At 39.5% G+C, this 25,405-nt stretch overlaps 7 protein-coding genes across 7 annotated transcripts in view; 3 read left to right on the forward strand and 4 right to left on the reverse strand.

Moving 5' to 3' along the window:
- LOC109703540 (transcription factor IIIA) overlaps positions 1-14,488 on the forward strand; it is a 30,382-nt gene extending 15,894 nt beyond the window's left edge. The window contains exon 9 of the mRNA XM_020224188.1: positions 14,441-14,488. The gene's annotated coding sequence lies outside the window, so the exon portion shown is untranslated. The remainder of the gene's footprint in view (positions 1-14,440) is intronic.
- On the forward strand, positions 2,347-4,442 carry LOC109703536 (MDIS1-interacting receptor like kinase 2). Its single transcript, XM_020224183.1, has one exon. The coding sequence runs from the start codon at positions 2,446-2,448 to the stop codon at positions 4,210-4,212; it is 1,767 nt and encodes a 588-aa protein (XP_020079772.1). The 5' UTR covers positions 2,347-2,445; the 3' UTR covers positions 4,213-4,442.
- LOC109703542 (high mobility group B protein 7-like) lies at positions 4,842-6,423 on the reverse strand (the record flags this gene model as incomplete). The annotated part of the gene is made up of 8 exons (XM_020224194.1): positions 4,842-5,262; positions 5,375-5,467; positions 5,555-5,599; positions 5,689-5,746; positions 5,857-5,964; positions 6,056-6,104; positions 6,184-6,266; positions 6,350-6,423. Coding segments are annotated over 8 exons (630 nt in total), but the record flags the coding sequence as incomplete, so codon positions are not given.
- LOC109703535 (protease 2) lies at positions 7,792-14,221 on the forward strand. Its single transcript, XM_020224182.1, has 11 exons — positions 7,792-8,139; positions 9,001-9,281; positions 9,360-9,554; positions 9,824-10,170; positions 10,654-10,945; positions 11,591-11,749; positions 12,110-12,475; positions 12,820-12,885; positions 13,330-13,378; positions 13,453-13,576; positions 13,726-14,221. The coding sequence occupies exons 1-11, from the start codon at positions 7,827-7,829 to the stop codon at positions 13,805-13,807; spliced, it is 2,274 nt and encodes a 757-aa protein (XP_020079771.1). The 5' UTR covers positions 7,792-7,826; the 3' UTR covers positions 13,808-14,221.
- LOC109703541 (NDR1/HIN1-like protein 13) lies at positions 14,486-15,515 on the reverse strand. The gene is made up of 2 exons (XM_020224193.1): positions 15,088-15,515; positions 14,486-14,980 (listed from the first exon to the last, which is right to left on the reverse strand). Exons 1-2 carry the CDS (start codon positions 15,439-15,441, stop codon positions 14,594-14,596), a joined length of 741 nt encoding a protein of 246 aa, XP_020079782.1. The 5' UTR covers positions 15,442-15,515; the 3' UTR covers positions 14,486-14,593.
- On the reverse strand, positions 17,304-21,306 carry LOC109703611. Its single transcript, XM_020224295.1, has 10 exons — positions 21,054-21,306; positions 20,363-20,597; positions 20,096-20,182; positions 19,840-20,009; positions 19,522-19,664; positions 19,253-19,433; positions 18,589-19,153; positions 18,272-18,384; positions 17,750-17,993; positions 17,304-17,673 (listed from the first exon to the last, which is right to left on the reverse strand). Exons 1-10 carry the CDS (start codon positions 21,185-21,187, stop codon positions 17,446-17,448), a joined length of 2,100 nt encoding a protein of 699 aa, XP_020079884.1. The 5' UTR covers positions 21,188-21,306; the 3' UTR covers positions 17,304-17,445.
- Positions 22,007-23,672, reverse strand: LOC109703724. The gene is made up of 3 exons (XM_020224448.1): positions 23,396-23,672; positions 22,790-23,252; positions 22,007-22,547 (listed from the first exon to the last, which is right to left on the reverse strand). Exons 1-3 carry the CDS (start codon positions 23,670-23,672, stop codon positions 22,229-22,231), a joined length of 1,059 nt encoding a protein of 352 aa, XP_020080037.1. The 3' UTR covers positions 22,007-22,228.

A 25,405-nucleotide genomic window follows, 5' to 3' on the forward strand; every position in this document is an offset into this window, starting at 1 on the left:
GCAGTTGGGCCTATTACTACGGTTCCTACTGCAGCAATTGGAGTTAAATATATCAAACCAAACACCGAATTTATATTTACATGCAATTACAACTACAGTGAAATTGCAACTATATGTAACCAAATGGCCCCTAAGACTTGAAGCCGCACACTCAATCATCAAACTTATAACTTGTATGTGAACTGAATATGTGCAATTTATTAGACCCAGTCCTATAATAATTTCTCATTCTTGCTAGCTAAAGTGCAGGCACAGATCATTTGCTAGAGCTTCAAGGGGCTTTCGGAATAAGCTTAATTTATCCAAAAGCAGGCATAAAAAGCCAGAATAAAAGCAACTCACCTTATCACATGAAGGAAAAAGCCATAAAATCAGCAGCAACCTATGCATAGACTACGACTTAAACAATGGTGGAGATCATACAATGCACAGGGGGAAAGTGCTCATGCCACCATGGGTGTTCTTGAGGACCACTTTTTGGAAGAACCTTCTTTGAGCTTTTGAGCATGCAAATTAGTCAAATATGTGGAGAATAAAGTGTTGGTCCTGCTCTAAAACTTTGAACAATCATGGTTTTAGCACATTTTAGTTTTTTTATTTCTTTCAATAACATATTAATTTCCTACTCTATTGTGTAGGTGTCAGAATTTTCGACCTACAGTAAATTAGAAATGACATATATATGAGACCACAAACTAAAAATACAAAGCCATGCATGACTGAATTACTCTCGCATACTACTTAGACTTGCGTAACGAAATAGAAGCATAGAAAAATACAAAGCACACACGGTCGTCATACATAAAATTTTTATATTTTTAGTTTGAGAGAGAAAGATAATATGTTGTCCGCTTCGTTCATATTTAAGAAATAAACTCAGTTAAAAAACAAAGGAAGCTACTAAACTTCGAATTTGGATTTCAGGTATTAGTCATCAAGTTTTTAGCTAATTACACTAGGTACGATCGATGACGTAAAATTTTTGTTTTATAGATACAAAAGTTGTTTAAAACTAAACAGGTATCGAGTGATCCATAAATAAACGAAAGAAAACACACTGAATGAAAAGAGAAGAAGCAAACAAGGGTAATCAACTTATGATTACTTGTGGTGACCCACAGGGATGATATTACCGCGTAAGCTTCACCATATGACCGCACCTGAGTTGTAAAGCCTATCACACTAATATTTATTCAGTAATGATACCTAGTATTGAAGATGTTGTTATTAGCTTTTTAATCCAATCATCTCTTGCCACATTTTAGTCTTACATGTTGCTGAACACAGTACGTCGAACCATCCGACGCCATCCGGCCCTCCGATTTGCGTTGAGATTATCGCCCGCTGATCATATTCTTAAATAGGATACTGCTTGTTTATTTATTGAAAAATAAAAAAAGTATACTTGCTATATACAACCCATGCATCATTGCTCTGGTTAATGTGTCTACTAGCTTAAATAAACAAAATTCTAGAGCTCTAAGTGTTGATTACAACATAGTGTTTACCTACATTCTAGCCCCTATTTGTTTTCTTAAACTAATGATTATTTTAATCTTCATGGATGTACAGGACTAATTGACTAATAAACTTGAACTTCAACATTTAGTGTCACGCGACTCGGTCTCTTTTTAAGCTACAATGCTAGTAGAATTTGTTTAGAACCAAGTCATTTAACTATGACACTAAAATAGTTTGATAAAGAGGATTATTAATGGATCTGCTGCTGCATTGAAGTGGGGTAGCCCTAAAAAGTTACAAGTTACAACTAGTTACTTAGCCACATCAATTGGAATCTTAGCATTCTTCTTGAGAAGGAAAGGATAATTCACATACTTTAGTAGACCACCTTTAGAAAAAATAAAAGATATGCTTACCAATATTTTATTTATTATGGTGTTTTATTTGGTTGATTCCTAACACTTTGTTCCCTTAAGTTGTGTTCTTTGCTGCGTTAATCACGGTTATGTTGAGTACATGAATTATATAGATCTAATTTAACCCTCCATTTTGTGAAAGCTCTCTTATTTATTTTGTATGATCATGTAATCTACTGTAGCTTAGGAAATCAAATAAAACATGAACAATTTAAAAAAAAAATATTTTGTAACCAGTGATCATCACAGTTCCTAGCAATCTCTACCTGATTCGAACTCAAATCACAAATAGTTTCAAACCAGGCGCGCTCCAACCGACCCAACGTTCAAAAACTTTTTAAATACACTCGTGAGGTGAGGTCTACATGTGAACAAAGTAAAAGTGTAGTCACCTTCCCCCACTCCTACTCTATATAAGTAGTATTCACCAACAACATCTCCTCATCATCATCTCACAATCCCCCCTACGTTAAGGGAAAAACATAAACACCCACCCACACTATTCCACATTATATATATATATATACTCTCTTAAAATTCCCAAACCACTCACTACCCACAACCCAGAATGCAAAATCCCAGGTGGGTTTTTAATCTCATCCTTGTTTTTACATCTTTTAGTAGCCTCGTTCGATCTTCTTTTAGTAGCTCCCCAGTGTGTTCAACGCAAGATAGAGATGCGCTCCTTAGTTTTAAAGGGAGTATAGTGAAAGATACAACAGGGATTCTCTCTTCATGGAGTGGAGTTGATTGCTGTGATGGGGGTTGGGAGGGTGTGGATTGCAACCCAGCAACAGGGAGAGTCATTTCCCTGCAGCTACAGAGGCCACAGAATGGTGAAGCTGGTAGTGGTGTTTTCATGCAGGGGAGTCTCTCTCCTTCTTTGGGTAACCTCCAGTTTCTGGAGGTGATGGTTGTTAGTGGGATGAAGCAAATCAATGGCTTTATTCCTGGGAGTTTATCCAAGCTAACACATCTCACTCAGCTTTACCTTGAGGATAACATGCTTCAAGGGCCCATCCCTTCAAGTTTGGGTGAGTTGGTCTCCCTAAAAGCACTCTCACTTAGTGGGAATCAGCTTCAGGGACAGTTGCCTCCAAGTTTAGGGTCCATCTCTGGGCTGCTTCAGATAAATGTGGGGAAGAATCACTTGGTAGGTTCAGTTCCCTCTGCTTTTAAAGACCTCCATAGTTTGCAATCTCTTGATCTTAGTTACAATCTTTTCTCTGGGGGGATTCCTAGTTTTGTAGGGCAGTTGCAGAACCTGACCTTTTTAGACCTCTCACACAACCAGTTCTCAGGTGGTATGCCCCTTGCTCTGTGTAGTTTGAGTAATGTTTTGGATGTCTCATTGAGCCATAACAAGCTTGTAGGTGAAATCCCAACCCAAATTGGAAAACTTAGGTCTCTCAACACACTTGATCTTAGCAGTAACCTTCTTGGAGGAGCCATTCCAGAGTCATTTGGCTTGTTGCAGAAGCTGTGGTACCTCAACATCTCAAGAAATGAGCTCTCTGGTTCTCTTCCTAATGGGCTTGCTAATGGTTTACCTTCTCTTTTATCTGTTGACCTATCATACAATAAGCTTGAGATAGAAACCATGCCAGATTGGTTAAGAAGCAGAGATCTTAGAGATGTACACCTTGCTGGGTGTAACATTAAGGGAGCCCTGAAACCATTTACAAAACCAGGCTCATTAAACTCCATAGATTTATCTGATAATTATGTCACAGGAGGGATAAGTCAATTATTCACCAGCATGACAAGTTTGCAGGTGGTCAAGCTCTCTAACAACTTGTTAAGCTCTAGCATTTCGGAGATTTTCTTTCCGAATGGGCTCTCCTTTCTTGATCTCCACTCAAATCAGTTTTACGGGTCGATACCTGCTAGAATTAACAAGCTCAAGCTTTTACAGTTCCTGGATCTCTCAAGCAACAAAATCACAGGTGAGCTCCCTGAATTCGGCGAAGGAACGAGTTTGAAATGGCTTGATCTGTCCAGAAACGGAATCAATGGCCAAATACCAAGTTCAATTTCAAAGTTAAGCGAGCTACAAAGGCTCAATCTTTCGAGGAACCAACTCAAAGGAACAATCCCATCAAGTGTGGGTCTAATGGTGAGATTAGAATGGCTGGATTTGTCAAGCAATGGGGTGATAGGAAGAATACCAGATAGTTTCAAAGGGCTTGTGAACATAAAGCATGTGAGCTTGAGAAATAATAGGCTATGTGGGGAAATACCTCAACAAAAGCCCTTCAACATCTTTCCAGCAGCTGCTTATGCCCATAACCTGTGCCTTTGTGGCCAACCTCTGCCACCTTGTAGGAAAATATGATTGGTATTGAAGCACAAGTCAGCAAAAGGCTGGCTCAGAGCACAGAGTAATCAAAAGCAAGGAAGCAGGGATATAAAATAGTGGCACTCTTTTATGAGGACATTTCTCTTGTCTTTTGTTCTTTTGTCATTACAAATTGTTTGACTATTAAAAGCAAGCATTTGTACTTTGTTTGTATCAGTTAAAGAAAAAGAACTATGCATGATAAGATGGTTCACACCTGTTTTTTAATGCACACAATTACTGAGCTTTGTAGTGAAGTAAATGCAGTGTTTTATTGCTGCTGATTCTACCTCTTTCCAGACAAAAGATTTGGAGATTGAAGTAGACCAGCAACACCCATAGAACATGGGTAAGTAATTAACCAGTTGACCTTTAACTACATAATCCTAAGACAAATAATATAATTTTTCCTTTCTGGCATCTTACTCCACTTAATTGTCCTAAGACCTTTTAATGTCATCTAAGCAAGTAAAATTTTTCAAACATGTCAAATGAAGATCAACAATTAATTTCACAAAACCAACTATTATAGGAAGCAACTATGTAGTCTCACACATAAATACCTAATGGAACCACTGATTACACTTAAAATGTATCACTTACACAAGTCATTGTTAACTAAATAGCAGAAATAGCAGAGCCACATATCCACTTGCACATTAGGTCTAATAAGGAGATGAAGCAAGGAATTAAACTAAAGTAGAGCAATGAACATATTGCCATCAATTGCTATCATAAAATATATGCTAAAAGATGCAAATCCATGTGCTTTGCAAAATCAGTACCAACAATCTCATAATGACAAGAGCACAAAACCCTAAACAAAACTAGGAACTTCTTGAGGTAGTTCAAAATTTACAGGAGGAAATCATTAACAGCTGTATAGAAATCCTCATGAAAACCCATTTCACCCTAACACTATCAGATTTACTCTACTTCCTCCTCAGATTCTTTCTTGTCTGCTTCTTTCTTCTCAGCTTCTTTATCAGATTCCTCCTTGTCAGAGCCTTCTTTATCAGATTCTTCCTTCCCAGACACTTCATTCTCCTGCAAAATTAGATGATTTGCCTTAATGCCAAAATTCTAGCTACAATTACTTAAATAAATTATAAATAAAGTTTAGAAACAACAAAAAGAAAAAAGAGATATCTTTTCCTACATCGGCATCCTCATTCTCTGCATTATCTTCCTTTACTGCTTTATCATACTCTGCTCGAAGCTCTTCTGCTTTGTCAACATAAGGCTTTTTCTCCTGTTGTCATACACATTGTGTGATTCAGAAAACGCATTGAACACTTAAAACAATAACAATATCATGTGACAGGGTATGGACACTCACCTCCTCTGTCATAGATTTCCACTTAGCCCCCCCTTCCTTAGCAACCTTTTTCACAAGAACCATAGAATACAATAAGAATCAACAGCTTTTGTAATTAAACAAATTAAATGAGGGGAAAAGGTGATAGCTTTTACCAAAGCACCACCCTTAGAACCAGGATTTGCTTCTTTATATGACTTCCTAAAGTCATCCCTGTAATTATCAAAGCACCAAAAGTAAATTAGCCTAAAGTAATGTAACTAGATAGCATTATCCATCCATAAAGATGCAAACTAAGAGAGTGGAGATGCTGTGATTTGTACATGAAGAGAAAGAAAGCAGTAGGTGGGCGCTTGGGCTTGTTCGGATTTTTCATTCTCTTCTCCTTCTTTCCCTTTCTCTCCTTCGGGCTCGATGAAGCCACTCTCTTCCTACAACCCATTCGAAACCACCATTACACTACATCAAAGTAGCAACACACATTAAACTCCATGGATTCAATTATATACTACAACAGCTTACTTCTCAGTGGACTTCTTAGGCTCGACAACCTTCTCAACCACTTGAGCCTCTGTTGAATCAGAGAAACAATGCATGAGAAAACCATTTGAGATCACAACGAGAAAAGGTGAATAGTAGTCGATTGATACCCAAACTCATCCTAATCTTGGAGTCGAGGCTGCAACTATGCATGTCGATGAGAACCACGGGGACGTCCTTGTTGCACCCTTCACTGCGACCAAAACACTAACACGTGGTGAGCGTAGAAGTTTGCGGAAACAAAACCCATTTGAAACGGAGGAGATTGTAGGGCACCATCTTGTGAAGGCGCTTCCATCTCTCGCGCGCTTCAACGTGCTCGTCTCTGCCTCCACCCTCTTCCGCGTCCTCGGGGAGAGAGAGAGAGAGAGAGAGAGAGAGAGAGAGAGAGAGAGAGGGGAAGTGAACAAACGGAAGGGGAACGGGGGCGTTTTTAAAATAAGGAGGGGGAAATGGCTCGAAACGTTTAAATTTGGCGCGCTAATTTGGGAGTTTGCAGGTGACTTAAAATTCGCGGGAAAAGTCGAATTCTAAAGGTGTTAATCCGAACGGGAGGCCTCCGCTTCATCCTGACCGCTGATTCGAGTAGGAATTGGACGGTGGAGATTTGTTGCGGTGTTCGTAAATGAGCGAAAGAGAGCGGGAAACGAGAGCGAGCGCGTGGGCCGAGAGGCGGGCTGCGTAATTATTCGGTGAGCCTGGTGTGCCACGTCATCTGTGGACCGGATTCAAGCCCTCGCATAAATGGTGAACGTTGAACATTCTTTGGGCCGGTAATTGCGCCCATGAAGAAACTATCCTAAAGGGCCGGGTGTCTTCTAATGGGCCTTATGTACATTAGGTGTTCACGTGGGCCAGCCTATGGGCCTGAATATTCCAGTTTACATGCGTTTAGGAGTGGCAATTCAGTTCGCCGTTCGCGGACCAGTTCATGTTCGGCTCGAAATGAGTTCGAGATCGAATCGCTCGTTTAGCAAATGAGTCGAATATGAGCTAAATTTTTCAGTTCGTTTAATAAACAAATGGAATATGAGCTGGAGTCAGCTCGCTTGTGTTCGGTTTGATAACCGTTCGAATATAATATATTTATATAATTTATACATATAAATAAATAATTATATATAAAAAATATAGACTTTTTAAATTTGGCTTTTAGCCCAATCTAAATATAAAAGCTCAATTCCATTATAAAATTGCCAATTTTTATGTAAAATTTCAACCGTTAGATTAATATTTAACAGGTAAATTCTCATAAATTTATATTTTATATATTCTGTTTTTAATTATTTTAATTTGTTGTTCGTGAATCAACTCGTATTCAGCTTATTTACTTCAACTTGTTAATAAACAATTAGAACACAAGGTGAATTTTTTGACTCTATACTTTAACGAGCCGTCTCATATTCGGCTCATTTCAATACGAGCCAGCCGCGGCTTGCATGTGTTCGACTTATTGACACTCCTACGTGCATTGGGTTGGACTCTCGTAATCAACAATACCACTTGCCTAATCTCAACTTAGCGCTGGTAAAAATTTATAATTTACTTTTAAAATTTATTAATCACACCAAGCTATCAAGTATCAATCAACTGATAATAATAAATTTATATATTTTTTAAATTTAAACAAAAATATTTCAAAATTTAAATAAATTTAAAAAATGTAGCTATTTGAGTGCCCTTCCCCGCTCTTTTCGGCCCATTTCGACGCTTTGTTGGTTAATTTCTTTATGCATATTTCCGCATAAAAATAATGCTGCGTTTCGGCGCACCATTCTCCGCTTCTCCTCTCCTCACGCGCCGACTCCTCCTCTCCCTCCCACCTCTCCTCCTCGTCTCCCCCGCGGCAAACCCTAGCCCTAACCCTAGCGTCTTCTCTTCCATCTACGCGTCCATGGCGTCCGTGGCGGCGACTCCGGTGGCGAAGAAGGTGAGGCACGAAATGGAGATGTTCGGTGACGTCCGCGTCGACGATTACTACTGGCTCCGCGACGACTCGCGTAGTAACCCCGATGTGCTCTCCCACCTCAAAGCCGAGAACGACTACACCACTCTCATGATGTCTGGTGAGCTCTTCGTTTTCTCAATGTGGTCACTGTTCTCGTGTTATTCGAAGGGATTGGGGAACGAGATGAGCTTTTACGTTGATTAAACGGGACTTGTTCGATCCGCTCCTCAATTCAATGTGTTTATATTGGGATCTTGGAGTGTCATTTATAATCTAATCTAGTTTATGCAGCGAATTGTAGGGATCAACATGGTATAGTTAGCCACAATGTTCTTTTACTAGGAATTTTGAAAATTAATAGAGGAAAAAAGCACCAATTGCTAGTAAATTATAATTCACAACCGTTGGAGAATGTTTAACAATAATTTTGTCTGCTACATTTTTAGTTTGTTTTATTTGAGCAGGTTGAGGGGATTCGTTTTGTTACTATAGGACAATCACATCACTTGGAAGCTGAGGTTTTCTTATTTTGTTTTGTCTTTTTTTTTTATTTGAAAGGAGTTGATAGAACATACAAAATCATCTGCTGAGGGGTGTTTGGTAGAGGGGTCGGGGGTGGGGCCGTGGGGGATTGGATGAAAAATAGGTATCACACGAAAATAGTCTAGATTTAGGAACTTTGATGTGGAACTGAGTTTCTGAAGGGCACATTTATAAACGTGTCTTTTCAGCGGCCACATATATGGAAACTGATTTGTTTTTTGGCTTATCAAAGAATTCCAATATGCAGTTATTGATGTAAATCGGTTTTTGTAGGGTTAGTTTTAGAACTATCTTGATACTACAACCTGCTCCGAATTTCCATAGATTTTAGTTTGTGGTTGGGATCAGTAGCAATAACCTTGTCTTCGTATTCAGTAGTGTTAAAATTATTCGTTGCCCATTTTGTAAAATGTTTGGTTTTTTCTTTCCCCCTCAGATGTGAAAAAGTTTCAGGACCAAATATATGCTGAGATTAGAGGAAGGATCAAGGAAGATGATATTTCTGCACCTCTTCGTAGAGGATCTTATTACTATTATAAGAGAACATTGAAAGGAAAGGAGTATGTGCAGCATTGCAGACGCATTATCTCAAGTCAAGCACCGCCTTCTGTTTTTGATGAAATGCCTTTGGGACCTGAAGCACCTGAAGAGCATGTTATATTGGATGAAAATATTAAGGCCCTGGGGCATGACTATTATAGCATTGGAGCTTTTAAGGTGCATCCCTTAGGTACTCCCTAATTGAATATAAGGAAGTGACCCTATGTTTTATTTAACTATAACCTACCTTTTCAGGTCAGCCCAAATAATAAGCTGGTGGCTTATGCGGAAGACACGAAAGGCGATGAGATTTATACTGTTTACATAATTGATGCTGAAAATGGTTGTCCTGTTGGGACACATTTAACGGGAATAACATCAAGCGTTGAGTGGGCTGGCGATGAGGCTTTAGTGTACATTACGATGGATGAGATTCTTCGGCCAGACAAGGTCTGTAGTTAAACAGTGACAACATCTTAAGCTTCTGTTTGTTCCTAGAACAACTTTTAACTGGAAACGAACTGATTGGCTGCATTGGCTACTTGCTCCTCTTCTGCCTAGCTGAGAACTTGATTAGATTTGGTATTAAGAATCGATGATACGATATTTTGGCAGAAATCCATCCTTTTTTCTATTCCAATTTGTTCTTTTCCTGTAAGTTCATTAACCTTTTCAGCCACCGATTTAGCTTTACCTCTAATTTTCGGGCATTTTCTCAGGTATGGTTACACAAAATAGGATCTGATCAATCAAGTGATATTTGCCTCTATCACGAAAAGGATGACATGTTTTCTCTTGATCTCCAAGCTTCTGAAAGCAAGCAGTATTTGTTTGTTGAATCTGAAAGCAAAAATACACGGTTCATCTTCTACCTAAATATATTAAAGCAAGAAAGTGGGCTTATGACTTTGACAGCTCGTGTAGATGGTGTTGACACATCAGCTAGTCACCGTGGAAATCATTTCTTTATAAAGAGGAGAAGTGAAGAGTTCTACAATTCAGAATTAGTTGCTTGTCCATTGGACGATGTAACTGCAACTACAGTTCTGCTTCCACACAGAGAAAGGTGATCTGGTATTATCTATTGTTAGGTTTTTCTTTTATTTTTTTTTCCATGTTTCTCATTGTGACTTACAAATGACTGCTATTAATTTTCAGTAATGGTTTTTTGTCAAGCTGTTCAAGGTGTTTAGTTTTACATATATTGATACCTATATAAATGTCTGGAAGATGTATATTGACTTTTTCTATAGTTCTATCATCCAGTTACTTAAAATGAAGGCGAGGCTCTTTGTGGATCTTTAAATACTAGACTTCATATATTTTTTCTCTTTACTATTTGGGAGAGAGTAAAGATTCGACTTTTTTTTAGATTAGATTCTGACCGCGATCCATCTAGTGGGTCTTGATGTGAAACATTTGTTTGGTTTTTCCACTGCTAAGGGCTTATGTCTTTTCCCTAATTAGACGTTGCGAAGCTTTGGGAATTTTATCCCTTGTGGTTGATAATATTTAAAGAAAAACCCTGACAAAGGTTGAAATCATCCAGTGTGAAAATACAGGATTTTCAACTTTTCAGCGATCACATTGCTGTATATGAGCGTGAAAATGGTCTACCAAAGGTAACTGTATATGGTCTTCCAGCTGTTGGGGAAACAATTGGACAGCTCAAAGGTGGCAGAGTAGTTGATTTTGTTGATCCAGTATATTCGGTGGATCCTGCTGAGTGTGAATTTTCTTCAAGCATTTTACGGTTTTATTATAGCTCAATGAAGACCCCGCCTTCTGCATATGACTATGACATGAATACAGGAGTATCTGTTTTGAAGAAGATTGAGACAGTAAGTCACCTAGTTTATTCTGTTTCAAGTTCCTTGGTTCTAAGCATTGTTACTCAAAAAATGGAATAGAGACTCTGAAATCTGGAAAAATTTGTTTCTTGCCCTGCAATTTTTACAGAACCAATCAAATATATATTTATTCTTCATGTTGATAAATTTGGAGGAACATTACTGTAATTTTATAGTTAATTTTGTATTAAATGATGTTTTGAACAACATAAAGGCTAGCTGCCTCCTTTAACAGGAACTATGTATGAAAGGCAGTAATTTTCATGCCTAATCACAAGAAGCAGTATTTGAGTCTCTGTTGGGTCCTCGGATTCCATTATCACAGATATTTGTTATTATATACTTATCATGAAGTATACTTGCATGCATATTCTCTTGCAATAAACTTCTTATAGGATGTATTTAATGATTTATATTGAGCATGAGCTTGACACTAGAATTCTGATAGTATAACTAGCAGTTACATTTCATGGTGGCATGTCTGCTGCTACTCTTGCAATGTACATTGTGCCTGGCTGAAAACTATTTAGGCTGTCCTGCTTCATCTCCCCTTATCTTTAGTTTTGCACTATAGCACTAACTGTTTACTGTTAATGCCATCCAACAAAGAGTTGATCATTGTTTGGATTTACTCAGGTGTTAGGTGGGTTTGACGCATCAAATTATGTGACAGAAAGAAAATGGGCAGTTGCTTCTGATGGTACTCAGATTCCTATTTCAATTCTTTACAGAAAGAATCAAGTGAAGCTTGATGGTTCTGATCCCCTGTTACTTTATGGTTACGGTTCATATGAGGTAATATGAATTTCTATATCTCAGCTTGTACATTTAAATGCTGTCATTGTTCTCAGTAATTGCTACTATATGTCTGAGCTAAAATTTAAATATAGTGCCGATTAAATGTTCAAGGGACACTTAACGTGCTTCTGGTCAGTTTATAACTTTGTAAGCTTCTATACTGAACAGTATTTGATTATGACATGGTAATTGGAGGAATTAGATGAACTACTCTCAATTGAAGGTTTGACTGGCTACGATGCATTAAAACTCTGACAGAGTTTTGAGTTGTAAATCAAAAGACTATTATTCGTTTCGAGTTGTACAAACTCTGCTTTCATTTGGTTATCTGTTATCTATTATGTTTTGTGCCAACAGATATGTATAGATCCCAGTTTCAAGGCAACGAGATTGTCTTTGGTGGACAGGGGCTTCATATTTGCCATAGCACACATTCGCGGAGGTGGGGAAATGGGTAGGCGGTGGTACGAGAATGGGAAGTTGTTGAAAAAGAAGAACACTTTCACTGATTTCATCACTTGTGCCGAGTATTTAATAGCAAATAGATATTGCTCAAAGGAAAAGCTCAGCATTAATGGCAGGAGTGCTGGAGGCTTGCTAATGGGGGCTGTTCTAAACATGCGGCCTGATTTGTTTAAGGCAGCTGTTGCAGGAGTACCTTTTGTTGATGTGCTGACAACCATGCTTGATCCAACTATCCCTCTGACGACGTCTGAATGGGAGGTACTTTTCGTAAATGATGACCCACCAAGTTTTTTGGTTTTAATTATGATAAATTTAAATTTGATTTGTGTCTTTGCATGCATTTCCGTTGGAAGTTTCTTGGTCTATGTTTTCTGGTGTTTGTCACATACATTATGCTCTAGATTATTTATGTACCTATTTGTGATTCTTTTTAGTGTCTTGTGCCTTTTTTCTTTTCTGGCAAATTGATTGTGAGTGCAACCAGGAAGTTGTGTATTTTCATATTATTAAATTTTTTAAATTATAAATTTTTGCAATGATAAGGTCATAATTCTGCCATGAGAGATCTTACATAACTGATCTTATTTAAATTCTTTGTGCAGGAATGGGGTGATCCACGGAAGGAGGAATTTTATTACTATATGAAGTCATACTCTCCAGTCGATAATGTAAGTGCTGATTAGTATGGTTGGTTCTCTCCATACATGATGTGTTTCCTGGACTTCAACATGAAATGTCGTTAGTTTGTCGATCTGGTTTTAGTGCATCGATCCTTGACTGTGGGAAATTGTTTCCATCTTTCTTTTCTTTTTTTTTTTAAATCATCTCCTCTAATATATAAATGTTTCTGATTATATAACGAGGTTGATTTGGTTTGACATTATTGAGCTCGCTTCTTTCTTTCATTCTTCTTTGTTTTCTTTTTCGAACACTTACTTGCTTATTTAATTGTCTCGACAGAGTTTCTACTCTGCTAATTGATTTACTTGGTTACTGCCTTAATTTCACATTTTGGGACTTACACTACCTTACCGTTCGTGCAGCTTCCCCATATCCTGATTTTCCCTTTACAGTCCCAAATCAACTGATGAGTATTTTTCTCTTATATGCAGATAAAAGCACAAAATTACCCTAACATTCTTGTTACCGCTGGTTTAAATGGTAGGTCAAGTGCTTCAGAAAGGTAATATTTTTTTTTATCTTTGTATATTCTAAAGTTTTGTTAATATAAACAGATCCTCGTGTACTCTACTCTGAGCCTGCTAAGTTTGTCGCAAAGTTACGTGAGATGAAGACTGATGACAATAGTCTGTTGTTTAAATGCGAACTTGGCGCCGGGCACTTCTCTAAATCCGGCAGGTAATATTCACAAATACAGTATTTTTACTCATATAAATAAGGATTTGGCATGTAAAAGAATCAAAAACTTTCTCATAATTGTATGATTCTGTTTCAGCTTCTATCCGTAGTTTCCTACCGTTTCTCAAATTATATTTAATCACATGCAGATTTGAGAAGCTAGAGGAGGATGCTTTCACTTATACTTTTATCCTCAAGGCGCTGGATATGATCCCACAAGCTTCATTATAGTTTGGCTAAGTTTGCCAAATTCCTAAAGATTATAAATTATGCATTGATATCGTCACATAATTCATTTGAAGTGAAATCTCCTGGTTTCTGATATTCTGATAGATGAATGAAATTTACGAACTTAGAGGTAAGGGCCAGATAAGGGCCAGATAATATTGTATCTCATAATTTTCTTATGTTCTTACCATTGAATCTCATGCAATTTAGCAGGGAGATGATTGTCTTGTGATTCTTTATTTTCTCAGGCTTTGTTTGGTACTTCTGTGGCTAAAACTACTTGCTTTCACACTTTTGGATGACCTAGAAAAGTCCAAAAGCGTTTACCATTGTTTTTTTTTTTGAGAATATTTACCATTGTTTGTATTGTAATATTAGAATCCGTATTAAGTTTGGATTTGACCCTGTTCTTTATTATATTTCTAGCTTTTATCACAGTGAATGTCCACTGTAGCATCAGTTATTAAACTCCGAAACTCCAGCATCAAATCCCATCTTTTTTCATTACTATGTATATTAACTGCACACAATTTTTTTGAGACAAAGACAAAAAAAAAATGTGTGTGCAGTTAATATACATAGTAATGAAATAAGATGGGATTCAAATGTGGTGGGCGGGGTTCCTGCAGATGCTAACCTCTCTCTCTCTCTCTCTCTCTCTCTCTCTCTCTCTCTCTTATATATACCTAATAAAAAAAAAGAAAAGAAAAATGAATAAAAAATAGAATGAAAACTACCCATTCTCCTGTACGAAAAATTATCCCTCCACAAAACACCAATTAACCGCAACTACAGCTTCAGCTTAAAGTGGCAACTGCTAGATTTAATGCTGATCTCATCTCCGGCGCTCAAACTGCTCAGCACCAAATCACACGTCCCCTTTCCGGTCATCCTCCACAGCTTCACGGCGCCAAACTTGATCTGCACCGGCACATCGACCCGCACGGTTATCGGCACTGACCCCTCGGCCTCCGCCTGCTGTAGCGCCGACAGAAGCTCCCCTTGCAAACGCGCCTCGCCACTTAGCATGATGCCGAGCACTGTTGTGTTCCGGTGGCCCTGGTAGAACTCCGGGAAGGTGCCGTTGCACAGCTTCGTGTTCTCGTACCACGCGCCGATGTCGCTGCCGTCGTCGTAGTAAATGCCAATCTTCTTATTCGGGTTCCATGCCGTTACCTGTCGGACATATAGCAGTTCGTTCGTTTAAACTTTTATAGAATAACGACTATTTCACGTGATATCAGAAACAAGATGCCTAGATAGCCACGGTTGTTTCACATTACCGTCACGTTGAAAGTGGCGCGAGCAGTGAGGTTGGCGTCAACACTGAACGCGGTGACGGTGAGGCGGTTGACGGAGTACTTGGGGATCTTCGGCCGGAATACAAGGTATAGAATCCCGACGGTAGCAGCGAGGAGGACGATGACGACGACCACGGCGACGACGGTCCAGCAAAGGCACCTGCAGCAGCGGTTTCGCTTCTTCCTGGGTACTTCGGCAGAGGAGGCGGGTCTGTTAGGCGGCAGCAGGCCGGCTTCTTCGGTCTTGTCAGAACCCAAAAAGGCGTCGGGGACCGCCGGAGCCGACGGCGGGGGCCTCTCGACGTCCACCGGATGGATTCTCTGATGATCGGCCATGTTCGTACTTTTAGTCTCAAGATGAAAAAGTCACAAGCAGCAAAATGGCATGAGAAGGTTTCTTTTGTACCATTACTGGGTTTATATTATGAGGATTTTATTTTATTTTAAGCATAAAAGGATAGTTCGTCGATGGTGTATACAATTTACAAGTTTCCGCTCGTTAGCAAAAAGTCGACAATAGAGAAAAGTCCTTGGACGTTAAAATATTCTAATAATTAAACAATTGACTAAGATTGAGAATTTGACGTTACGTGTGACGTTAAATCAAAATATGATAGTAGTTTTCTTTTGGATGCTTCTTTTATCTTTTGAATGCCAAAAACATACGTGGGTTGACCAAATACTGCGTGGGAACGCAACGGACAGAGTTTCTTCCGATGGCTTTACTAACCGTTGCGCGTGATCTCACCAGGTGGGGTGTGTAACGTGTGTTGATGCGATTTTGAAAGTTTCTTGCGTTGGAATTTGGAATGTTAATTAATTACCGAATGGGTTTGTGTTGGCTTGTTGGTATGTTTAACGTGGTCGTGTTACGTCACTTGAATCTCTTAACTTATATTAAAATGCTGCAAAGGATTATGCTGGTAATTTTTTTTTTTAAGAAAAAAATAGCACGCTACCCGTTTCATTCATTCAAAAAATAAATTAAACTACATCGGTGAGGCAACAACGCCTCAAGGATGGTGGGAAAAAAAAAAAAACCTATTGGTAAGAGATTCCCTAATGAAACACTAATTGTTTAACTGATTCTTTCCAAAAATAACTCTATTTCTACTCTCCCAAATAACCAACCAGCAGGCTATCAATCCAATAAATCCGTTCCTCGCGGGTAGCGTCCCCTGCCAACCTTTCCAACTATGCTGGTAAATTTTTAGTGTTTTGTATTAGTACGTTTGAATGTGTTAAAAATTCTTCATATTATGTATTATAATATGTCGACTCATTAGCAGCTTATAAAAATGGCAACATGTAACTATATATAGAGTAAGGCTACCATGCTATCGGAAGCACGGAGCCTTCCGTGCTTCCACCTCGTTTTCGATGTTGCGACTTTCGATCGTCGATCGGCTCCGTCAAACTTGATTTAGAGTATTTGAAGTAACTAGAAAATAAATTTTATGATTTTACGATATCATTTGCCTAGTGAACGAAGGGGCTCAAAATTAACGGCTGAAAATAAAAATATTACAAAATATAATAATATGATATTAAAATTTTAAATCAAAGATATTGATCTTGTTTTATATAATATAAAGAATTTTCTATCAAAATTTCACGTGATTTGGATATTTCTACACCGTTAAACTTGCAAACGGCTCACTACGGCCATTGAAATTTGTTGATTTTGAGCCTATTCGATCACTAGGCAAATGATATCGAAAAATAATAAAATTTATTTTCTAGGTACTCCAAATACTCTAGATCAAGTTTAACGGAGCCGATCGACGATTCGAAAGTCGCAACATCGAAAACGAGGTGGAAGCACGGAAGGCTCCGTGCTTCCGATAGCATAGTAGCCTCACTCCTATATATATATATATATATATATATATTTTTGAGAGATAGGTAGCACGCTATCCGTTTCGTTTATTTTATTTAGAAAATAAACTTAGCTGGAAATGTGAATCAATTAGGATTCAAACTTAGAGACCTCGGGTACCAACCACCAAATTCTTTACCACTTGCTCTACGGACAGTCGGTAACCTTAAAATAATTATTATATTCTTTAGTTTGGGGCTTTGATTGATTTATTTCAATGTTCTTCAAAGAGCAATGTTATTGTACACCAATAAATGAGATAAAAGTCTGATTCCAACGCGTATTTTCTTATATTTCTGCAGAAATTCGATATCAGGAAACTAACACCAAGCTCTAACAGAAAACCACAGAAAACCATCATTCAAAGTGAGAAAAAAAAAAAGAAAAAAGATCATTTGGAATGTTTCTATTTAAAGATAGGAGAAACAAATTTACAACTGAATGAGTCCATTTGAAGCTCGTCATTTCGATTTTCTGCTCTCTTGGTGTTTCAAGATCTGGACAGGGGCAGCAGGAATGCGGACCCACCACTCCCTTACTCTCCTAATCAACTTCTCGCTGCTCGCTTTCCTCAGCGGCATGTGCCTCGTGTACGCCTCCAGTAGCACTAACAGAAGCAGGTTTTTGAAAGGCACGAAGGCGAAGGCAAACGCTGCGGCAATCAAAGCGACCGCCACCTTGTTCGTAGTCTGAAAACAAAAAGGATTGAATAAAACGTCTCATGAGCATCACTTGTATAAATTCGAATTAAGGTTAAAGCCAAACCTGCGGAAATGCTGCAAACATGATAGCTCTGAGCTTGAGAAGAACGATACTTCCGGCCTGGACATTTGTTTCTAGTTTAGAAACAAGTTCTGGTAACGTCAAAAGTTGCTCGACAGGGTTCCGACTAGGCGGTGGTGCAATTTCGAAGGCATCTATCGGCTTCCCATGATTGTTATGCTTCTGCCACAGCATGAAAGCGGCACAAGAGAAGAATATGCAAGGCAAGATGTACCTGATCCAACCTCTAGAAGAAGTCGCGGAACATGTCTTATTAGTATAGAGAATGACGAAAAATATACGGAGATCCAAACTTGCATAAATGAATCAAACATTAGTAGGAGTGCGCGATGCAATTGTTGACGCAACATTGATTTCCACTCAGATCAGTTTCTTTCTGAAGGTGTCATGTATATGACTCGTGTTAGGTCGTATTCATCGCATAAAATCAAACTTTTGCAAAACTTAAGTTTTGAATAGTTCAAAGCAAGAGGTGTATCAGCTTGTCAGAAAAGATTACAGTACCTGTAAACAATGAAAAGGATCAAAACGAGAACTGCATGTGATTTAAAAGGATCTTCCCAGTCGACCAGTAACTTGAGTTGTTTGCCCAGTTCTATGCAAGGGAAAAGCAATTCCTGCAACAGAAACACATAACACCAATCTGTTAAACTACAGCAAATGTTCAGAACAATAAGTAGCAGCAAACTATGTCACATAGCATAAAATTTTTCTTTTCTTTTCTTTTTTTAACATGACTTCGAATGTACGAGTACGAAATTCAGGTTTAACTAGAGCAGGACATTTTGAGCACGAAGTTTCGATTGGCTACGACAACATACCTTTATTACAGCTAAATTTGTGTCAATATCTTTCACTTTAACCTGATCCAGTGTCGCACGTGCCACCTCGACTCTGCCAGAGTAACAAACTGATTCTCTAACAGCCCTTCGAAGAGGACTTGTCCCCCCGATACCGACATCACCAACTATATAACCTCTCTCTTCAGGAGTATCTTCTTCTCTTAGTGAGAGAAGGCCCATTCTGGAAAGGGTATATACCGAAAGCGGAAAAGTACCTGCCTGCGGCTTTTCGTCCGAACATACGACCTCCAAGTGCTTATTTAAAGCTTTCAATATCTTGTCTCCTTTCGGAAGTTTCTCAGCTAAGTTGAACGCAAGCGTAGTCTTAAAGTGCGATGGCAGGATATGGAAACCTTCCTTCAAAGCGCGATATCTCAAAATGCCTAAAGTGGCCTCAGAAAGGGCTTCGGCTTTCAGATACTTCCCGAGCTTATACTTCCTGATGAACTTGTGAACATGCAATACTTCTTTAATGATCGCAAACCAGTAATCTCTGCGTGAATGGCCTTTGAATTGAGGGAACTCCAGAAATATGGGCTCTGCTCTGATATGAAAGTAAAGCTATGTACAGAATTAAGAAATTGTTGCGCGGAAGAAGTTTAAGAAGGGTAACAAAGTGACTCTTTGGTGGTTAAATACTTACAGAGAACTCGACCTATACATTACGGCCTTATCGAAGAGACGAGCACCCCACGGCCCGGTGCACTCGCGCTTTACGACCTGCTTCAAGTCCTTCGCCAAATCATACATAACAGCTTTATTATAGGAAAAACCGACCCCAAATGACTCGAAGTAAAGAGCGTGGTTGGTAAGCGTCAGCCGTCCTGAAAAGAAGAGTTACTGTTGAGGATTTCGTAGCGAAACGCAATCTACTCGCACGAAACAAAATTACCATAAAGAGAAATGCTTAACCAGGCCATGTGGATGTTCCGATGTGTTGGAGAATAGGTTTAGTCGGCATGGCACCGTCGACATCTAAGATGATTTCTCCCTCAGGAAGTTGAAGTATAGAAGCGTGGGACGGATCCAATACGCACTTGGCACATCTGAGCACCCTATTGTGACATAAAAGATGCAAACTTATTCAAGAATCATAAAGGTTTTATTAACTGTAACTGGTGCTTATACTTGTGCAGCATCTTTCAGCATGTCATGAAACAGATATTATGTACAAAAGAGCAAATTGCAATTGAAACATCATGCTCTGACAATGAAACAGTGATTCCATACTTCTCTAGGCTTTTCAGGTACTTGGCGTATATGAGAAAATGGAGTCGGCCACCGGAAGAGCTTGTGAGCGCATCGAATAAATTGTGGACGGTGATTGGATCAGCTACAGAAGGACATGCAGGGGCTATTTTCGCGAATGCTGCTGCCCCAACAGTCCTCTTCCCGTCGACCTGACGAGAAAGAATCAGAACAGCTTATACTCTCATTCACCTCCCACTACAATAATCATACATCTCTAGTAATTGTTAGGACAAACCTGCGTAGCCAATCTCGTAGCACTCGCGTAAAACAAGGATCCTCCGTCGTCATCCTCAGCTCCAAAATGGTCGGAGCACGCCGGTTCCTGTCACAACTAATCAGCGCCTTGATAGAGTCCAATACAACGTAAAGATTCTCATAGCAGTAATTCTTGTTGTTCTACGTATACGAAGCGTAAAATCAACAGTAGTGGATGATAAGCAAAGGGCCAAAAAAAAAAGAAAGAAGACATGTAGAGAGATGTCGAAATGTAACGGTGTCTCACATTTAGCATAGATTCTTTCTCGGTATCAGGGGTTTCCCAAGCAAGCATCATGTCGAATGTTAGAACGCGAAACTCGTTATCTGCGAGATGATCCGGATGCTTAGTTTCCTCATGAAGAGCCCTGTAAGAACAGTATTCTACAAGATTCCTAGCATATAAACAATCCTGATTGGCGTGGTCGGGAAGCTCGGCCTCGAAACGCTGCACCAACTGCTCTGTTGACAGCGCAAGTATCCTGAATTTGCGCAAAATGACTCGATCAATTATTCTCTTTTATACATGAGATATGAAACTAATGAAGTTATTTAAAATGTGAAAGAAAAAAAAAAGCCAATTCGCGAACCCGATACACTGCATCGGTGTAATTGCAGGACTTTCAGAAGGTCTGTGATGGTAGCAGCAGGCTTAGCCTGATTTGGATTAGAATGTTTAAGATTTTGCACATAAAATTTGATATTACTTTCATAATGTGAGATCGCGAGATTTGGAGTGTGTTCAATGTTAAGACAATCCCCGAACAGTTTTCTATTAGATCCATCTTTTACATAAGTAAATCTCTACCTCTTCTTCTTCCTTTGCCTTACGAATTTTCATTCGAAGTTTTCACTTGGAAATGTAAATGAAGTTGCACGTATCTTAAGAAGAACAAATTTGAACAAGCATATGACGTGCGAAAAACGTGGAGTTTCACCTCGAGCATCGATAGACGACGGAGTTGGCGACGGAGGAGAGGCCGGGGACGGGATCGGGCACGGCTTCACTCTCCATCTCCGCGGCCCTTTCTCTGCCGCTGAGGAAGAAGAAGAACCCGTCAAGGAACCCCATTCGGCGCCGAGTTCATCCTAGCTTGTATCCACCGCAACGCAGTTGAATTCAAATTTGAATTGAATTTGATCGATCGTTACCAATGCCTCTCTCTTCTCTACTCTCTCTCTCTCTCTCTCTTCCTTAGCAATGGTGGGTGCGTTTTTTTCTTTTTTTTTTTTTTTTTTTTTTTTTTTTGGGGTTGCGACCGTTGTTTTTTACGTGACCGTTGTTTTTTACGTGGGGGAGGGAGAAACGGAAATAAACCCCGCCGCGGGAGGTGTCGAGAGCGCCAACTTCGCGGATCGCGTGGGGGGTTCGAAGAACGAATCGTATGCCGTATGCGTGAACTGACTCGTATAATGGGCCGCTATTGGGCCTGATAGCAGGCCCACGTATTGAGCCCAACACTAGGTCCGAGTTTCGAATTCGCTCGGGCCCATCATTAAAGTAGTTTTCATATTAAGATAAGAGTTATGCATGAATATTTAGTATGATTAAGAAAATAGAGCTTAAATTAGTTGGTGGAATTATGCTACGTTTGATTGATAATGTGTTTAACTAAGCTGTGTAATAGATATCTGCGCGTATGTTGAGTTCTATAATTAGTATCAGAACAAATTACATTTTTCTTTGGAACCAGTCATTAGTGGTTTATCACAGATTGATTAGAAAATCCGAATTTTCTATCTTTTAGGTTACTGATAGAATCTGCGCAAAACATGAAAAAAAAATAAAAATAAAAAATAAAAAAGCACTAAGGCGTAGGAAATAATTAGCCTTCAAGTTTGCATTTCAACAAGGGAAAAATTGAAGTCCGAAACATCAAAAGCCCCCAGAATTAGTTCTTTCCCTACTCTAGTACTTTTTACTCAAACAACAACTACCATAACAACTTAATACACTATTCATCATCATCATCAACGTACTCGATCTAATTAATCTATCCACGTACCCCCACTACCGAATTTTAACTTATGCATTACACAGCTTAATTATTCACCATCGATCCAACCATTCAAATGACGACTCTACCACCTTCGCGCCGCAGTGCTCCGGCAATCACCGCCGGCAAACCACCGCGTACCCGCTTCGTCCATTGCTAGTGCAGTCCACGACCGTCGGGTTGACCTCGATCGCCTCCGTCACCGCGGCCACCTCAGGCGCGAAGACGCAGCTCCTGCAGTTCGCCGACAGCAGCGCAGACGTCTCGTAGCGGTCCTCCCCGCCCATGACCGGCATCGGCACCCCCTGCTTCACCGGGCTGTAGAAATCCGGCCGGTACGTCTGCCCCAGCACTCCCTCCACCCTCTCCGACAGCTTGAAAATTTTGAACTGCACGTCCAAGTGCGCAAAGCAATCCCCCTCTGGTATTCCATATCTGCTGAATATAAAATATTAAAATACTATTCTCTTCTTTAATACTCTGTATTTATAACTAATCGATTGCTTTTGTTGGCTTAAAGAGACCAATATTCTATCCCATGACAGAAAGCCAGTTCAGATCGAATCATATTTGAAGTGGCGAGAAATTGAATTAGATTGAGTCACAATCGAGACCAGTAAATTTTATGTGTAAGTTTTAAATGAACTACAGTTCCACGTAGTATTGTTTCACAATACCTATGTATCCGATCATCCTCCTTTGTTACAGGGGTGACGGTCGCCGATATCTCAAACACGTTCGGAAGCGTAACGAAGAGGGTGTTAACGGTGCCGCTCCGCTCGACCCGGAGGCCGTCGGCAGTCCAGGAGGAGAGGTGGCCTGGATCGAGGTTGATGGGGGCGCCGTCGAATGTGAGGGAGAGGTGGTCGGCTCGGGGGTCCCAGGATGGGGCGGTGACAGCGGCGACTGTAAAGGCGTGGGCGCCGAAGCGGATGCCGAGGGACTGTATCCAGGTGAAGTCACGGCGGCGGCCCGCGGGGCGGAAGCCGACGAAACGGGCGTTGATCTGGAGGTTCGGGTCGGAGACGAGCGCAAAGTGGCGGCCGGCGTGGCCGTGGAAGTAGAAGACGGCGCCGTCGGCGCCGACGAACCTGGGGTCTTTGCAGCCGGAGCCCTTGTTGTCACAGTTGGGCGTACGAGCTGCATGCATGCATGTTCTAGAAGGGTCAGTTTGGTCTATATTCTGTATAGAAAATAAAATAAAAAAATAGCCATGCGCGGTGCTTTTTTTTTTTTAAATAAAATAATTAGGTTTCAAATTTGAGACCTCAGTTATAACTTACATGTGCAGGAGGGCTCGCATTTGGGGTTATTGCAGTCGACGACACAAGCCTTGTCGTTGGGGTTTCCGGGCTTCTGGCTGGGGCACTCGGACGGGCACGTCAGGAAGATGCCGGCGCACCGCGTGCCGTCGTCGCCCGTGCTGTTGTCCGGCGGGAACTCGCGCCCGCTCACTCGGGACGGCGGCGGCGGCGAGGGGTTGCCGTACAAATCTGCATAACTGTTAGAAACAACTGCGAGGAGAAGAGCTCCGAGGAGAGCGACACGTTGTTTGCTCATGGTTTTGTATTGCTTAGCTAAACTAAACAAATTGCAGGAACTAGTACTTCACAGTTCACGCTACTCAAAAGGAAGCACGGGGGAATGCCTACTATTTATAGACTAGATTTGGTCCACGTGTTTGTAATCTAATGCCTAGTGTTGTTCTTCTAGATCTGTTTATTTGAGAAAGTCAAATGCGATTGAATTTGCTGTCGAAAGTAATTAACTAGGTTCGGTTCTTCCTAAACATCGGGTTACGTGAGGATTGAATGAAGCATACGAAACGAGGACTCAATATATAGTATTTTTTACTTGCTTTTTTAATTTTTTTTTATTTGTTCTTTCTCAAGATCACAGTCATTTTTTTTTTTTTGAAAAAAATGATAGCACACTACCCGCTTCATTCATTCAGAACATGAACTTAGTTACATGGGTGAGACAACAAGACCTCTAAAGAGATAAAAAGTCGGACAAAGACGAAAAAATAAAAAAAATAAAATAAAAATAAAAAATAAAAAATAAAATAATAATAATAATAAAATCAGTTTAACCTTATAGCAATCACAGCCATTTTTTGCATAGTGTGTGATATGTAATGAGTCTCAGTGATCACTCTCGCTATGGCCCTGTCACCGTTTGCAAAGTTGCAAAGCTCGGGACTGGGAGGAAACTAGTAATAAGAGAAACAGATATAAACTCAACCACATGTATCTCCTATTTATAATTTCTTTTTCCTCCTTTTTTTTTTCTTTTTTATAATCTCACACACAAGGTCAATGTGAAATAGAACAAGGTAAAACATGGGGAGTAACACTTCCATAAATACTGGCCCTCAATACACGCCTTATTATACGCAGCATCATCATGGGGTCAAGATTCTCTCATGGGGCTCATACAATACACGTTTACAATTGCTAAACTTTGGGTTAATTAAGAAAATACACTACATGGGACTCAAAAAAAATGAAAATACACTACATGGGACTGCAAAAGGTAGAGAAGCTTGTTTATATACCGAACCTCGGGTGATTTATATGGTAAATAAAATTAGGAATAAAGTTTTACTGTAAGAAAAATTTGAAATGAGTTTGTAGGCTTCAAAACTATAAAAGCTTATATATATATATCTATAGTTTTTCTAAAAAATGTACTCTCTATATTTTTTTTAGTTTAATAAATGTTAGTATTTTCAAATAGCGTTGCTTTACAACAAATACTTGAAATTTTTATTAAAAAAAATATATATTCGGTGAAAGTTGCTTTGTACAGCACACTTTCCTAGAAACTACGACGCGTTTCTAGCTCTACAACACTGATTTGGGCTTTTTATCTCTTCATGCTAAGTAAAACTTTTTTACAGTTGTAGATGAATTATAAAAAGAATAACCGAGTTTATACTATTTTATCCCAATATTAATTACACCTTAAAAAAGAAAAATTACACCGACGATCTTACGAGAACGATGAGATTGTCTCGACCAATGAATGGTCCCTAAACACGAGAGATTCGCGGCAACCATCGTATATTGGGCTCCGATAACTTATTAAACTGCTGAGTAATACGAAAGATTCCATGCGTGGGAATATGATGATGTTTAGTCATGCTTCGATCAAGTAACAGTGCAATACATCATGATATCGGATCTTAGAAATTCACACTTCCGACTATAAATAGTTTAATACAGTATTTACTTATCTTTGACCGCTTATATTACTCATGGTTTCAGATCAACTGAATCGAGCTTACCCCA

This window comes from Ananas comosus, linkage group 25 (assembly GCF_001540865.1).
Source record: "Ananas comosus cultivar F153 linkage group 25, ASM154086v1, whole genome shotgun sequence".
Lineage (NCBI taxonomy): Eukaryota > Viridiplantae > Streptophyta > Magnoliopsida > Poales > Bromeliaceae > Ananas > Ananas comosus.

What these genes read in the sequence shown, in the direction of transcription:
- LOC109703536 (XM_020224183.1), top strand. Translation starts at nt 2,446, where the DNA reads ATGCAAAATCCCAGGTGGGTTTTTAATCTCATCCTTGTTTTTACATCT.
- LOC109703535 (XM_020224182.1), top strand. Translation starts at nt 7,827, where the DNA reads ATGCTGCGTTTCGGCGCACCATTCTCCGCTTCTCCTCTCCTCACGCGC. An exon ending in ATAGCATTGGAGCTTTTAAG is followed by an intron (nt 9,282 to 9,359) that starts GTGCATCCCTTA and finishes CTACCTTTTCAG; the next exon opens with GTCAGCCCAAATAATAAGCT. An exon ending in CACTTCTCTAAATCCGGCAG is followed by an intron (nt 13,577 to 13,725) that starts GTAATATTCACA and finishes AATCACATGCAG; the next exon opens with ATTTGAGAAGCTAGAGGAGG.
- LOC109703541 (XM_020224193.1), bottom strand. Translation starts at nt 15,441, where the DNA reads ATGGCCGATCATCAGAGAATCCATCCGGTGGACGTCGAGAGGCCCCCG. An exon ending in GCGCCACTTTCAACGTGACG is followed by an intron (nt 14,981 to 15,087) that starts GTAATGTGAAAC and finishes TATGTCCGACAG; the next exon opens with GTAACGGCATGGAACCCGAA.
- LOC109703611 (XM_020224295.1), bottom strand. Translation starts at nt 21,187, where the DNA reads ATGGGGTTCCTTGACGGGTTCTTCTTCTTCCTCAGCGGCAGAGAAAGG. An exon ending in CTACGAGATTGGCTACGCAG is followed by an intron (nt 20,010 to 20,095) that starts GTTTGTCCTAAC and finishes CTTTCTCGTCAG; the next exon opens with GTCGACGGGAAGAGGACTGT. An exon ending in TACCTGAAAAGCCTAGAGAA is followed by an intron (nt 19,665 to 19,839) that starts GTATGGAATCAC and finishes ATGTCACAATAG; the next exon opens with GGTGCTCAGATGTGCCAAGT.
- LOC109703724 (XM_020224448.1), bottom strand. Translation starts at nt 23,672, where the DNA reads ATGAGCAAACAACGTGTCGCTCTCCTCGGAGCTCTTCTCCTCGCAGTT. An exon ending in ATGCGAGCCCTCCTGCACAT is followed by an intron (nt 23,253 to 23,395) that starts GTAAGTTATAAC and finishes GCATGCATGCAG; the next exon opens with CTCGTACGCCCAACTGTGAC. An exon ending in GAGGATGATCGGATACATAG is followed by an intron (nt 22,548 to 22,789) that starts GTATTGTGAAAC and finishes TATATTCAGCAG; the next exon opens with ATATGGAATACCAGAGGGGG.